General features: G+C 39.5%; 1 protein-coding gene across 1 annotated transcript in view; it reads left to right on the top strand.

The window, feature by feature from the left end:
- dnajc17 (DnaJ (Hsp40) homolog, subfamily C, member 17) overlaps positions 1-14,528 on the top strand; it is a 29,258-nt gene that overhangs the window by 1,665 nt on the left and 13,065 nt on the right. The window contains exons 2-10 of the mRNA XM_017412867.3: positions 3,256-3,325; positions 4,607-4,665; positions 4,767-4,854; positions 5,092-5,168; positions 5,746-5,863; positions 6,525-6,574; positions 8,581-8,658; positions 10,022-10,102; positions 10,852-10,971. Of these exons, the coding sequence (XP_017268356.1) occupies positions 3,256-3,325; positions 4,607-4,665; positions 4,767-4,854; positions 5,092-5,168; positions 5,746-5,863; positions 6,525-6,574; positions 8,581-8,658; positions 10,022-10,102; positions 10,852-10,971 (741 nt within the window). The remainder of the gene's footprint in view (positions 1-3,255; positions 3,326-4,606; positions 4,666-4,766; positions 4,855-5,091; positions 5,169-5,745; positions 5,864-6,524; positions 6,575-8,580; positions 8,659-10,021; positions 10,103-10,851; positions 10,972-14,528) is intronic.

Raw genomic sequence — 14,528 nt, 5'->3', positions numbered from 1 at the left:
TACATTGCAGTAAACACTCAAACATGCTGTGATGATTTATTTTCAGACAGAACATACAAGTGCTCTATAGTAGCTTATTGCAAACACATGGCTCCTTCTTTTATGATTTGCTTGGTTAGAGCAGGTAGATTGGAGCATCGGGAAGCATAATCAGTGCACATTTTCTTTCTGTTTTTCTTCTATTTTCTGCGTTTGTTCATCTTTTCGTTGCAGCTCTCCTCTCTCCTTCTGTCTTCCTGTTGCGTCCGTTGTTTTCCAGCCGATAATGTCATGTGAATAGCTCAGCGTTGCAATTAAGAAGGATGAGCTCCTGGCAGATGTGGCAGTTTAACGGCCTCACTGACTCGAGGCCCTTGGAGCTGCGCTGTGGCTTCACCAGGACTGGTTTGTCAGCTATAATTTGGGCACCAAACCCCGGTAATGAGGACAAGATGTGTGTATACAGTTAAGACGGTAGCAAGACGTGATCAGAGCAGTGCATAGTCTGTTTTTTTTTTTTTTCCTCTCCATGCACTATCCATTAGGCTACCGTTGACCTGCTGCTACAGGATTGTTGTGTTTTCTTGACTTTGTGGCTCCTACTTCCACAAACCAAAGAGTAGGAAATAGTTGAGAAATTTCCTCCTTTCAGTTTGTCTCATCGTTGAGACATGAAATATTAAGGTGTGACAGGAGGGAATATCCTGAATTACTAGAGGTAGGAGACTATGTAAAATAATGTTTTGGTTTAGATGTGTTTTATGGGTTTCAGAGTTGAATGTGATCGAGGTGAAATGCACAAAAACACTGACTGAACAGCATGAAGTGCTATCATCTTCAACCGCTGGGCTCTTTTGGTTTCTCCTCTGAGGAACCAATAAGCCTCAGCGTCTTCAAGCATCAATTAAAATTTGCATGTTAATGCACTGAGGGGAGCTATACGCATTAATGAAAAAACAAAACAAAACAAAAAACATAGAAAACAGCATGTCATGAAGTGGACCCGACAGAACGAGAGAGAAAAAAAAGAAAGGAGGAAGAGAAATTAAGAAGTAATTGAAGCGCGAGGAGGCAAAGTTCAGACATTAATGATGTTTGGCCACAAAATAATGAGAAGAATGAGACTTCGGTAATTACAGGCCATAATTCTCAAACAGTAATTAGTTAAACCTTTGTCCTGATTGTAAAGGAAGATATATGTAAGCACATGTTGGTTTTATTATTTAGCCTCACAATAGAAAAACCATGAAAATCACACTGAGGACAAGAAAGGAAGTCAAAAGGAGCCTTTTATTTCTGATCCAATATACTCACACTGCCACACTGTTCAAAAATCTTGTCAAACGCACACTAATGAAGCAAAAACTTATTTCCCAGACTGTATTATCAAAGGAAACCTTTCAACACAGATAAATCAGACATTCTGGCATTGATTGAATACACAATAAGAGCAAGATTTTTTATTTTTATGTACTTTTTTCTGCATAATCTGTGAGCATTCATAGAAATCAGTTATGTGTACTAAAAAGCTGTTTTTTTTAAAAGAAATTCTCATTAAATGTCTTGCCCTGACTGGCTTGTATAATGTGTGGAGTTGGCTCTACCCGTGTCATTTGTCACACAGTAGTTTTTGTTATGGCTTTGCCTGTCCTGTTGCTGGAAAGGAATAGTATTGGGTTGAAGAGGAGCAACAAAAACTCGTGCTCGTGTCCTTGCACCTTATCTAAAGACACCGGGGGATATTCAGACGGAGCTGTGATCAGAATTATACGAAGATAAAAGGAAAAAAATCTGAGAGAGGCTAACGAAAGGGGAACGGTTCGAGGCCAGCAGTAAGCATACGAGTCTGGCTTCAGTCCACGGCCCTGCGTGTCAGTCCTGATCTCTAAAAGGGTTCTGTGTGCCAAGCAGAAAGAGTAAATATCCCCTAATAACGTCTAGTCTCTCGAAGCCCATTCAGTGAACCAAATTCTCATTTATAATTTGAGCTTTAATGTTAAGAAACGACTTGCGATGTTTCGAAGCTGCCTGAGACAATTATCTGAGCAGGGTTCACTAGAGGCTCATTGAAGTTGTATAATTGTGCAGAGACTTAACTGCTGTACGGCCTAATTTATTGGATTTAGTTGTTATGGAGGCTTGTTCTAAAATGTTGTTTAAAAGGCTGAAAACTAATGGACACTTTCTATGATTTTACAATTTTGTTTTCCTCCCTGTAAATTCAACTCTGCACGCTTTAGCTCGCTCCGTGAAGATAAAATTATGCTAAAACGGCTTACTGAGAGACGCCGCATTTGCCAGAAAATTAATGCAAATGTTTCCCAGACATGAAGAAAAAAAAATAAAAAAGGTGCTCCCACTTTTTTTTTTTTTTTTTCTGTGGCCCGTAGCGTTGATTTAGTTTGAGCGATACGTGAAAACATGCAGAATGTTCAAATGTCTGATTAGGATTGGTCAGAACGTCTTTGTCAGTGTTTGTGTTTGGGCTGAGTTTGAGTGTGTGGGGGGATGTATGCGGCGAATCCTTAGCATGCGATGCATATAAGTGCGAGCATGTGTTTTCGAGGTTGCGTGCAAAAAGCTTCGGAGCTGCGCTCTCCAGCCTTCACTGGTCTTTAAGGAAAGTTTTTTTTTTCCTGCTTCCTCTGCTTTCACCAAAGAAGCAGACATCTAATGAAAACCACCTTGTCATTAACTGGTCCCTAGAAGGACCAATAAATGGTTACCATTTCAAGCATTGACCCAGAGTTAAAACTAATTAACTCTAACCCTCATATGATAGAATTTTCCAACGCATTGGTTGGTTTTTCCACCTCGGCTCTCTAAAGTCTTAAAAGATATTGATTACCAGGCTGAGATATTAATGGTGCTTGTGTGGTGGTGTAACATTTTGTTCCATGTTACTTCCGTACTGTTCACATAAAGACAGATAATACTAGGTTGCAACTCTAGATGTCCATATTTATCCGACTAGCTGGCAAAGGAGAGGATACTTTGGACTAGTTGCTGTGCAGCGCATGCCAAAGTGACTGATGTGAAAAGCCTGGCTCAGGTGCTGGTTTGATCCAAAAAATACAATCCCAGACTTTTATTCATATCAAGTTCCAGGTTCTTTGTTTTCTTACGCAAGACTTACTAAAATTTCAATGTAATTATCATTTTTATAAGGATTTTTGGTTTTCTGGGACTAGCAAGCTGGAGTTTGTAAAAGTTTTACTGATGTTTTGTGTCCAAAATATGTGCCTTACTGGGTTTTTTTTTCTGCTTCCCTACCAGATTAAGAAAGCATATAGACAGAAAGCTTTGACATGCCATCCAGACAAGAACCCAGACAACCCAAAAGCAGGTAAGTGGCAACGATGATCTTTTCCCCTTGTCTGCATTCTTAGCCATTGTTCCTGAACAATGGATTTTAATCGTTTGTCTGTTCTAGCTCTAAGATTAGAAGTGCTGTGCTCGTGCAGGACTTTTTATTGAATTTAATGCTGCCAGACAGTCTCCCCGCAGCACAGTGTCACGTAGCTAACCGGGGCTTGTTTCCTGCTGTCGGCTCTCCAGTCAGACATCACCAACACCGCCATCACGCCGGTCTGCTCACCTCGGGTTCTCGAGTTGCCCCGCAGTCTGTTGCCAGGCAGTATGTCGACAATTAGACCAGGAAATTTCAGAGAAGGGCTTTGTCGGGGGGGGGTGCAGAAAAGCACCTTGCACAAAAGGCCGGTGAGGAAGAATGTTTTAGAGTGAGGTTAATGTGGTTGCTGGATGGTTCAGACAATTCCTGATTATGACAAAAAAAAAGGAAATTGGTAGAGGTTGAGGGTTGAGAGGGATAATATGAAAGCAGGGGTCGGCTTCCCAGAAATAGAAGAGACGTGGTTTGGAGGGCCTCAGCAATAGAACCCACACACGGAAAGACTTGGCCCGGAACGCACGACAGCAGAACAAGCTTCGCTGATTGAAGATCCCACTTAATATCTCTCATTTTTCTTCAACCAACCATGTTGTGACACTCAGAGCTGCTTTTTGGGCATGACAAAAAAAAAAAGAAGCCCCCTCCAGTTGGATTTTATTCTAACCCATTATGTCCATGGAGGTAACCTAACCTCTTCTGCTGGCAGCTCGATCTCCAGAGCCCTCTGTTTGTGTGCACTGCCAGTCCCCACAGGGAGTAACAGTACCAACCTGTTAGGCCTCCCGTAAGTGAATGATTGCGCTTGGCGAGGACGACGCAGTGATGTGCTGTTTGCAGGATGAGCTGAGGGAATGCGGTCTCCCAGCGTACATTTGTCTGAGTTAAATAACAGCTGGTTTAGTGGTGAAGGGAAGATGGATGGAGAGAGGTCATGACAATTCACCCTTTGTCGTTGGAGGAAGCGGGTTTTAGCAGACCTGCAGTGAATTTTAACCATTGAACGTCTCAGCTTGGGTCAGCTGCATGGCTGTAAGGAGTGTGGACACTTAGTACCATTTCTGAAGGAATATTTCTGTTTGTTATATTCACTTCTTCTTTTCACTCTCTTTAAATGAACCATCTTATATTACTTGTAGTTTATGCATTCAGCTGCAGAGTTTCCAGTATTGTCCAGTATTATTATTGTTATTATAATCTTTCATTCCTCTCTTATAGCGGAGCTCTTCCACCAGTTGTCCCAGGCTCTCGAGGTGCTCACCGACGCTGCTGCAAGAGTAAGATCAATAATGTGTTTAAACCCTTGAAAAGGATCCTGATCCTGTCTTAATCCACATCCACGCTGACAATTCACCCTCGTGTTTAATGCTGGTTTCAGGCAGCCTATGACAAGATTTGTGCTGCCAAGAAACAAGCGGAAGAAAGAAACAGGAAACTAGATGATAAGAGAAAGAAAATTAAGCTTGGTGAGTCGTTTTAAGTCTGTCTCAAAGGTACGGGGGTTGTTTTTAGTTATTAATAATGAGCCAGAAAAGCTGTTTGCGATAACAGTAGAAAATCAAAATTTAACTCCTAATTGAAATTCAAATTTTTCAACAAACTAGCATAAAAGCTAACACATTTTTGTAAATTCATCGAGCCAAAAAAAGTCAATTTTTTTTAGCATATGAAGAAATGACTGTATATGTCTGTTCTTACGACAGACTTGGAGGCCAGAGAGAGACGAGCAGAAACTCAGAGCCAAGATGAGGTGCAAATCACAAGAACACTTGAACAAGAGGTGAGAATATTTTTATTGAAGCCGTATGAGTGACAGCGCTGCTTTACACATTAGAAAGGATGCAGAAAATCGAATAAACATGCTGGAGGCCTCAGTTATTAACTGGAAACTCGGTATTTGCATGCATCCAGGAAACTCTGAAGCACAAGCAGGTGCTTTATTTTGTTCTTTTTCTCTTTGTCAAATATATTTCTCCTGATTGAGTTGAGATCTTCCAAAAACCTGGGTCAGGATCAAAAAGCCCAGTCTGAGGGAATTACTTTTTATTACAGCAGTGTTATGTTTTTCAATAAGCCCATTAGAAGATATTGCATGATTTTGTTAAGAATGCAAGTAATAAATGAAAGTGGTGTGTTTGCGTTTGTGATGAGAATTGGCTTGTGCTTAATGAGTTTAATATGTTAAAATATAAAGAACTGGTTTGGGCAGAGGAGGGAGGTGTCAGGTTTTAGCTTAGGATGTGAAATCGATAACGTTATCGCGCTGTTAAAGTGTTTATCTCGACATCTGTCTGCAAAATGTGCGAGGGGGACTTGTAAATATCATTTTACTACACGTGTGTCTGTTTCTGAACAAGATCGCCCGCTTACGAGAGGAGGGATCCAGACAGCTTGAGGAAGAACAGAGGCTCATCAGAGAGCAGATACAAAGAGAAAGAGAAGCCCAGCATCAATCAGGAGAACACACTCAGAGACGTATGTCCACTTCCAGGATTTAAGCATTATCAATCATGCAACTCCAGATTATCCAAACTGTTTCAGTCCAGTCATTCTAATAAATCCAGCATGATCCACCAAAGTCTTCTCACTCTCCTGAAATCTATGTTAAGTGAACCTCCATATTTCTCAGTCAGCCGAACCGCAGCAGCCACTATTCACCCTGTGGTTCACCAGATATTACTCAGATAATGGACAATAACAATAACCAAACTTCTATGAGGAGAGGGCTATTTTAGTGTTTTTGGCAGGAACACAACATGGCAAAGCATCACAGGAATGCCAAGCACAAAACATGCACACATAACACGCCGTCAGATATCTTTGGTAACGCTTTTATTTTCAGCAAAAGTCTCCAGAGGCTTGCGGAGATGTAAACCTGACTCCTTTCTGTGGCTGAACAATTACTCGTTCACAGCCTACATAATTTGAGTCTCTTCTATTTGCACGCATTCAGCTCTCCTGCCTGCAGGAGCCAAAACTATAACGCTTGACAGCCATTTTTCTGTTGCTGCCTTTCTGCACGAGTCCCTCGACTGCACTCAAGTACCATATTTCAATTAAACAGTTGTTTCTTTGTCTTTTTCCCTTCACTGTGTCAAATTTCCCTAACACGTTCTTTTTTTTTCCTTTTGTACAGACTCAGGAGGGGAGAGATGTTCCAAGAACAATGTGACCCCCAAACTGAAGGTAAGATTTGCAGCTATGGGAATTCAGTCAGTGCTCAAGACTGTGAGGGGAGGTCAGGGTTAGGCTGCAGTTTTTGGAAAAGAGAAGTGTGTGTGAGTGTGTGTGTGTGTGTGTGTGTGGGGGGGGGTGTTCTTGTATTTTGAGGAGGTCCAGCTCCATGTGAGTAAAAGAGCAGGCAATAGCCGTTTGTAATTTATTATTCAGAGACCACATATGCTGTCTCGCCTCACATGTTGTCCTAACAGCAGAGTAGGCACGACGTCGTCAGGGGACCAGTATTTACGCCAGAAGAAGGCTTATTACATTTCCTCCTCCAAAGGCCTCTTTCTGCATGTATTAACGAACACAGGGGATATTAGCTAATGTGTTTATACATTAAAGCTGGTTTAATGAATTCAAAGCCGTCCCTGACGTTCATTTGTTTATTCAGCTCAAAAACACGAACAGCAGCCACAAACGTTGGACTATTACTGCACAGGTTTATGTGTAAATTCTAAAATCATTTTTATTTAATGTTCTCATTCTTTTTGCCTTTAATTTAATTATTCATATGAACTTCTGAGATTCAGAAGCATGTTTGTCAGAAGCATGTTATTATCCAGTGCTATTTTTGCTGCAAGTTCTGGCATCAACCCTGTCTGTTTGTTAGCAAAATATCTCATGAACCACCAGGCAGATTTCAGTGAAACTGTACAGGCTACAATTTCACAGATATTGAGCTAAAGTTGGCGTGGCAGTAGCTCAGAGCTCTAACACGTGTAAAATTATTCACAAGGTTTAAACAAATAGATATCAGTCCGTCTCTTCTCCAGGTAAGATGGTTTTAGTTTAAAACTCTGGCATGAAAGGTGGCAGGTGATTATGTAATGCTAGGCCTTTAGTTTTTAGCGATACTGGTCTTTAAGTTTTCAGCAAGAATGATTTTTTGTTATTATCATGAATGACATTAAAACTTTGGTATTTTTGCTCACTTGCCATTTGGGTTGCTTCCACTAATATCATTCCTGTTTGTAAGTTTGTTTAAGTTGTGATTGAACACAGCAGGGTTGTGCGCTGAAACCTATGACGTCACATCATACAAATACTAAAACACGTTATTTGAAGATTAATGAGCAACATGGATGGGTAGACGAAACTGCTGCTGGAAGGAGAACGCAGGTTTTTAACAGCAATCTTTTTTTTTTTTTCGTTAAAGAATGCTTTAAAATTCCCAGAAAACTTGTTCCTCTGACAATGAGCAGATCGCTGGAGCCGAATCAACACCCTGCGCTTGCCATTCGTTACGCTCCTCTTAGTCGCTGCTGTAAAAATTGGCTTGTTTCTGCTGCGGTTTGTCCGTGGATGTGAGGAGTTACACAATATCTCTTTTCAGGAGTACGGGAAATCACATGAGCATTTAATGACAGCACTAGGAGCAAAAAAAACAAAACAAAAAAGAAAAGATTAATTTATACCAAAAGTAGTTTTGTTGTAGAATACAGCAAGTCTAAAATCATGCAGAAACATAATTGTTGAAACAAAACATGATTAAATAAGAGGAATCCCTCTGTTTCTGCTCATAATAGAGAACATTAAGCATCAGTCTGCCTTGGATTACCTACTGATTCTTTTTTATATTATTTATTCTAGTGTTCTTTTTTTTTTTCTGACGATTTTTACCTAAGCAGATGAGTCACCGTGCGTTCTCTGATGCATGTGCGAAGGCTCACCCGTTTGTCCAGCACCAAAGGACCAAATGGAAATTGACTGCAGGTCCTACAGGTGGTTCCGTGGGGATGTTCCAAGAACGTAACAAGTTCTTTTCTCCCGTAGCTCCAGCCTGTCCTGATTGTTTTCATTGCTCTGTTTTCCATCAGAGCCAAGCCTGTTTGGCATGATTTGCCTCCTGTGCAGCTGAGTTTAATCAATTGTGCTTTAAGGATTAGACATTATCATGCACTTCTTTAATTCCTAAAAGTCCTCGTGACTAATGTCGGCCTCTCCTTATTGTGCGCCTTCTCTTCCAGTTAAAATGGAAGTGTAAAAAGGGCGACGAGATGAATGGTGGTTACTCCCAAGAGATCCTTTTTAAACTACTTAATAAGGTGAGTATCCTGAAAATTAACTATTTATTTCACAGCACTATATTACTTATAATTTATTTAACAACTGGATGTACAGAAAAGTAGCAATTTGTTAATTCTACAGCGTTTCTGAATCTAATTTTCTTTTCTGTCCGAAGGCAGAAGCTCATAATAAACTTGCCCTGGAGGGTTCAGCCGTATTTGAGGCCTGCATGAGATCAGCGCTGTAGATTGTTTACACTTCCCCCTTAAACAAGGCCCATTAAGTTTTGTAGCAGTGAAAGTGCTCAGGGCAATGTTGCAGTGCCCTTTAAAAGCAACGCACTGCGTTGTTTGTGCCCCTCTTACTAGGTGATTAAGCAGTACCAAGGGAAGCACAAGGAAATTTGCTCTTCTCATGCAACCCGGCACCACCTTCTGCCGCGATCTGTCGTGAGGGCTTTTGGTGGGGCACAGGTTGGCTTGAAACGAGGATGGGGCAAGTGTCAGTGACGTCAAGTCGGCCAGAAAAACGCAGCTGAATTTCTTCTCGGCACGCATGCATTCAGGAAGCTCCCGGGCAGGAGGGAGACAAAACTGTGTTGTTCCTGTGTCGGTTCCTAAGCAAACGGGGACGCGTTTTCATGCTGTTTGAGATGGCAAGCATCAGTGAGGGACAGTTCATGGGTTGGACAAGTAGAAATAGCCACTGCTCTCTGGGAAACTGTGTACATGTATGCGTACGTGAGTGGACTTGTGTATTTTGGCAACTTAGATTAATAAATTATTGTTTCAGTGGGTAAAAATATGTTCAGATATTTATATTTTATGAAATAGAAGCCTTTTGAGAGTCTCCTTTGTCACTGTTGGCTGGATTCAGAGTGTCCTTAGTGAGCTTTAGCATTCCTGGACTTTCCAGTTCCCAGAAAGCTAAAATTTTCTTAAAGACCACATCTCTCCGACTCTTTACTTCTGAGAAAGGCTTTAGCATAGAAGAGACTTTTGTTATAGTTGGTACACATAAACTAAACATAAAAACATCTGAGTCTTTTGTCGCTCTGCTATAATACAGCCTTCACTGTACGAAGGACACACTGTGCATCCAGTTTTATGTACTTTGTTGTAGAAGAAATTAGACTTTTTACAAGATGCTACTCTTTCTTTTAACATTTTTAGCTCAAATCCAAACATACAAAACCCTCAGATTATTTCTTGTATCTAAACTCCTATTAATTTCAACTTGTATTCCAGTTTTCCTCACCAGTTCTTTGATTCATTTAGACTACATGTGCGTTCTGTTTTCATGGTTATGGATCATACTCTGAAAGGAAATACTAATCTGAACGTTCTGCATCTTTCTTTTTCTCTCACTGAACTGTGTTTTCCCTCCTCCTTTGACTTGTAGTATGGGGATGTTTTGAACGTGATTGTATCGAGTAAGAAGAAAGGAAGTGCTGTGGTGGAGTTTACATCCATCAGAGCAGCTGTAAGTACCTCAGTCTTTCCCATTTTACGTCCTCACTGTTGTTAAATAGTAAAATCTCTATAAGAGACATTTGAACAGAGCCACTTTTGCTTGCCAGTTGTCTCAATGACCTGTTCTTACCAATAATGACACTTATGAGACGTCTGAGCCTGAGGACGGCCTCTTTAACATAAACAAATGTTTTATCCATTAAAGATCTCTGTGCTGATTAGAACTATTGAGCTGAAGAGTTTCAGTCATTGTTACCAATAGTTTGAACCCTCAGACTCTTTTTGTCTGTAATTGTTTTTATTTTTTGTGGTTTTCTCTCACCATGACACAACAAATATGTCAGTCTGCTGGGATCTCATTTATTTCAATTTAAAGCGTTTTGATTGTAGTCCTATTTTTGTGCTTGGATCGTCATGCCAGAGGAGTTTTTGTGCTTCCAAATCAGATAGGCAGGTATTTAGATTTGGTTGGGGAACTAAGATTTTTTTGAGTTTGGAACCCATTTTTGGGTGAAATAGCTTTTAAATGGTTTTTTGGTCAGTGATAACAAAAGTAGCTCTCTGTTGGTTCAAAAAGCCCATTTCTGTTCATCTCAATTTCATCTGTGCACAAAGTCAGGTAAAAGATGAATAAATTACATCTTTTAGAAAAACTAGGGCAAGGAGAAAGTTTTATTTGTTTTCACAACACACTGCCAACACACTGCCAACTCAGCTTTTTCATTATCAACTAATTATTTCTAACCTTCTTATTTTTAGGAGCTGGCCGTTATGAATGAAAGTGGCCTGAGTAGTAACCCCTTGAAGATTTCGTGGCTTGAAGGAGAACCCGAGGTCGTTGCTACAGCATCCCAGTCCGGCCAGTTCATGTCTTCACAGGTAACTTATAGAACATGAAAATGTATCGTAATAACTCCCTCTTGTTCTCATAAAGCATATCAACATGTTGCAAAATCTTCCAAACGGACTCAAATACCGCACCCTGCAACAAGAGGTATGCAAATGTTTGAACCTTTTCTTTTTATTTGCATCAGCGGTAGAAATGTTGCTCCGGTGCTTGCACTCCTGTTCTTTTGGCCTTGAAGTGTGTGCTTGGTTAAGTGGACCTCAGTTTGTTTGTTTTGGAGTGGTGAGGCGGTAGCCCCACGCTGGCCCAGAGCCCCTGATCGGCCGCTCATTAATGGAAATGACCTAGGAGACCCGAGGAATGCTCTTCCCGTGTAGCAGCCAAGGAGAGGCAGTGCAGTAATGGCCGCGTGGCACGTGAGACTGATTAAAATGTCAGTACTGGTTCTGAAGAGGTTTGCGTGTCTGTATGTTTTATTTATTTACTTTTTTTAAAATGAGATATTGTTTTCAGATGTTACTCTGTGTACCTTCATAATTTTAGGCATTTTACATTTTTGAGATTCATGTATGAGCATTTTGAAAAGAATGTTAATATAAATATGGAGTTTGAAGAATTTATAAGTCAGTTTGTTGCAGAAAACTATAATACTTAAAAAACTGACTGTTGTGCCACTTATTGGGATTATTAAATCACGTGCTTGTCTCTTTTGTTAATTGTTTTCCTTTTTAAATGACTACTAAAAGCATGGCTCACATTTGTAACACAACTCATTTTGTTTCTTAAGCTGAGGTGCCGTCATTTTTGTTCACTCCACTTCAGTAGAAAGTTCTGATGTTTTTCACCTTTTCCAGTAAAAAAAAAAAAGGTTCGCTCACAAGTGGATTTTCTTTTTTTACTCATCTGTGTCTCCAGAGTTGCAGCTGAACTATGTTTCAACCCTGATCCCAGTGTGTGGTTGTCAGACCTCCTACTCGGGGTTAAAATCTGAGACCGAGCCTGCACACTGGGGCTTGTCATCCTAATCTGTTTTAATGTTATTATGGTAACTCAGTTTGCTTTACCGATATTCATAGCTGATTGCTTCATCCTTTTTTTTTCCTTTTCTTTTCTCCCGCAACCAAAAATGAAAACATCACTTTGGGTAGGTAATTTTTAAATTGGCCCAAAATGCAAATGCTTGTCACAAAAGAAGTTCCATATGATACCGTAGATATTATAAGTTAATCCACTGCTGGCCTACCGTCAGTGGACATGGGGTGCATTTACTGACAAAAAGTGGTAATAAGAATCCAGAACCATGGAGGTCCTCCTTCTCTGACTCTATCTGGGATCTAAAAATCTGATCTCTCCCCGGTGTCCCAGCATCGACCATCTGTAATCACAGAGGAGCAGAGTGGGTGAGGATTTGCTTCCCAAACCTCATCAATCCAAACACAGTGCTCAGCGGGTCAGGTCTGACTAAAGAGAGCTTAAAGACACAGATGACTTCACTTTCAACTTTGGTTGCAGCTTGGCTCAATAAATGCATCTAGAGCCAATGTGACATCCCCTTAATACAAATCCCTCCAAATAATAGCTTTAGTTATGATTAAGGCTTAGAGATTGATTTTAGTTCTTTTTGCTAAGAAGGCAAAAATGACAATATATACGTCCATCCCTTCTGCATTTAACAAGTATTACTTAACATAAATTGTCCTCAAAAATCTTTAATCTGAATTATGGGTCTCGCACACCGTCGTCTTTTTTCTGAAATATTTAACACTCTGATCCAGCTGATGTTTATTTGAGCTGTCTTAATAAACTCATCTAACCAGAAGTCTAAATATTAGGACCTGCATTAGGAACAAATCATTTAGATTCAATCAGTAAGTAAAAACAGCAGGTCACAGTTTTGGCATAAACTTGCAGTATTTCTGGGTCAATCCTTCTGTCTCTAAACACAAAGTCTGCACAATACAATTAGCAAAATATCAATAAATATATATAAAATAAACCCACACCAAATATAATTAAGGCCTACTGAAGTGTTTAAGTGAAAAAACTAAATATATAAAATATCAATGTAGATATAACTCAGTCTAATTCACAAATACTGGATTTCCTTGAAATCAAGATCCATAAACAGTAGTAGGTATTTATCGAACTAATATATATTCACATTCACAAAAAATGTTTATTTTTGCGGTTAATATTTTAGTTTTATAACATTATGCACAAGATTGTCCTTCAGTCTGTAACATGAACATCAGAGAGCCTCACTTTCATGATCTCCACCCCTAGGTGGCATTAAAACATGTTCGACCCCATCAAAGTGAGAGGACGGCACCTTTATTTTACTGGATTCAATAGGGCGGCTGCTGGACAATATCCTGTCATTAGATTGCATGTTCTGTTTGGTTTTTTCCAATTTTTGCAGTTTCACGATTATTGTGTTTCTGTGTGCAACATTAACATTGATTCAGTGTTTTAAGAGCCCATTAAAGTTTGGATTTTCATATTAGAATAACCGACATGAACTAAATAATCTTACCCCTGAATCTTTTCGTTTTTTATATGCAAGTGGTTGGAAATGTTGCAAAACATAGTTTCTCTTTTTCTCAGCCTTAAGACTTAAAGTAAACTTTCTCTAATACTGGGAACTCTTCTTGTTCTGATAAACTGACAGAAAAGACATTTTGGTCTATTATCCACTACCTTTTCTGTATAACCTTGTGTAATCTGACTCATTTTCCTTCACCTGTAAAACTAGTGATGGTTTATTAGAAAATATAGTTTTTTCTGTTACTTACATTTACACCAAATGAAACTGTGTGATCATCTGTTTTTTAAATCATAATCATTTCATGATGAATGTTTGTGTGTGTGTTTGTTTACCAAACTCAATTAAATTGACAAAGTCATTCAGCTCGTCTAAGTCAATCATTAAGTGCAAGAAATATCATCATGAGTCATATCTCAGCAGTTTAGGGAGTTTTTGTTGACATTTATACAAGTACCAATGTACAAAAACATATACTGTAAATGTATGTAACACATTTAGGAAAGTAGTTAAAGTTATATACAACTGTACTTTAGACTGTGTGTTTATTAGTATATTTGTGGACTATTTGATGTCACTTAGAGGAAGGATTGTTAGGTGTTTTTCCAAGAATGTGGCAGACTTTTTGCTTTATATTTAGGAGTGGATTCCTCACTTTTAATTCTTTTATAGATGCAATAATGTTTAAACAGTTGAATGGATGATTGATGCATAAAGTACATGTACCTGATTAACTGAATACTATATAATATAATTCCCTTTTTTGGGACAGAATCTAGCTTCATGTCAATGTTGCTCTTTGTTGTGGTTCGACTCGTCACCGAAACACTGGGAAATAAGAGAGACTTTTAAAAAAAGCTCCTCAGATTAACATGGAGAAACTACAGTGTCTAAAAGGATTAGTTTTAAATCTGGAAGTTGGCTAAAAAATGTTCAAGCTGCAGATATTTACTGTAAGTGAAGTCTTTTCTGGGAGCGGTAAATAGGCACATCTTCAGGAAGAGGATTTCACACATGTGGCCACCACTATGAATCCCACAGACTGAC

The sequence above is a fragment of the Kryptolebias marmoratus genome, linkage group LG10, assembly GCF_001649575.2.
Source record: "Kryptolebias marmoratus isolate JLee-2015 linkage group LG10, ASM164957v2, whole genome shotgun sequence".
Taxonomy (NCBI): Eukaryota; Metazoa; Chordata; class Actinopteri; order Cyprinodontiformes; family Rivulidae; genus Kryptolebias; species Kryptolebias marmoratus.
This window is presented reverse-complemented; position numbering and strand designations above follow the sequence as displayed.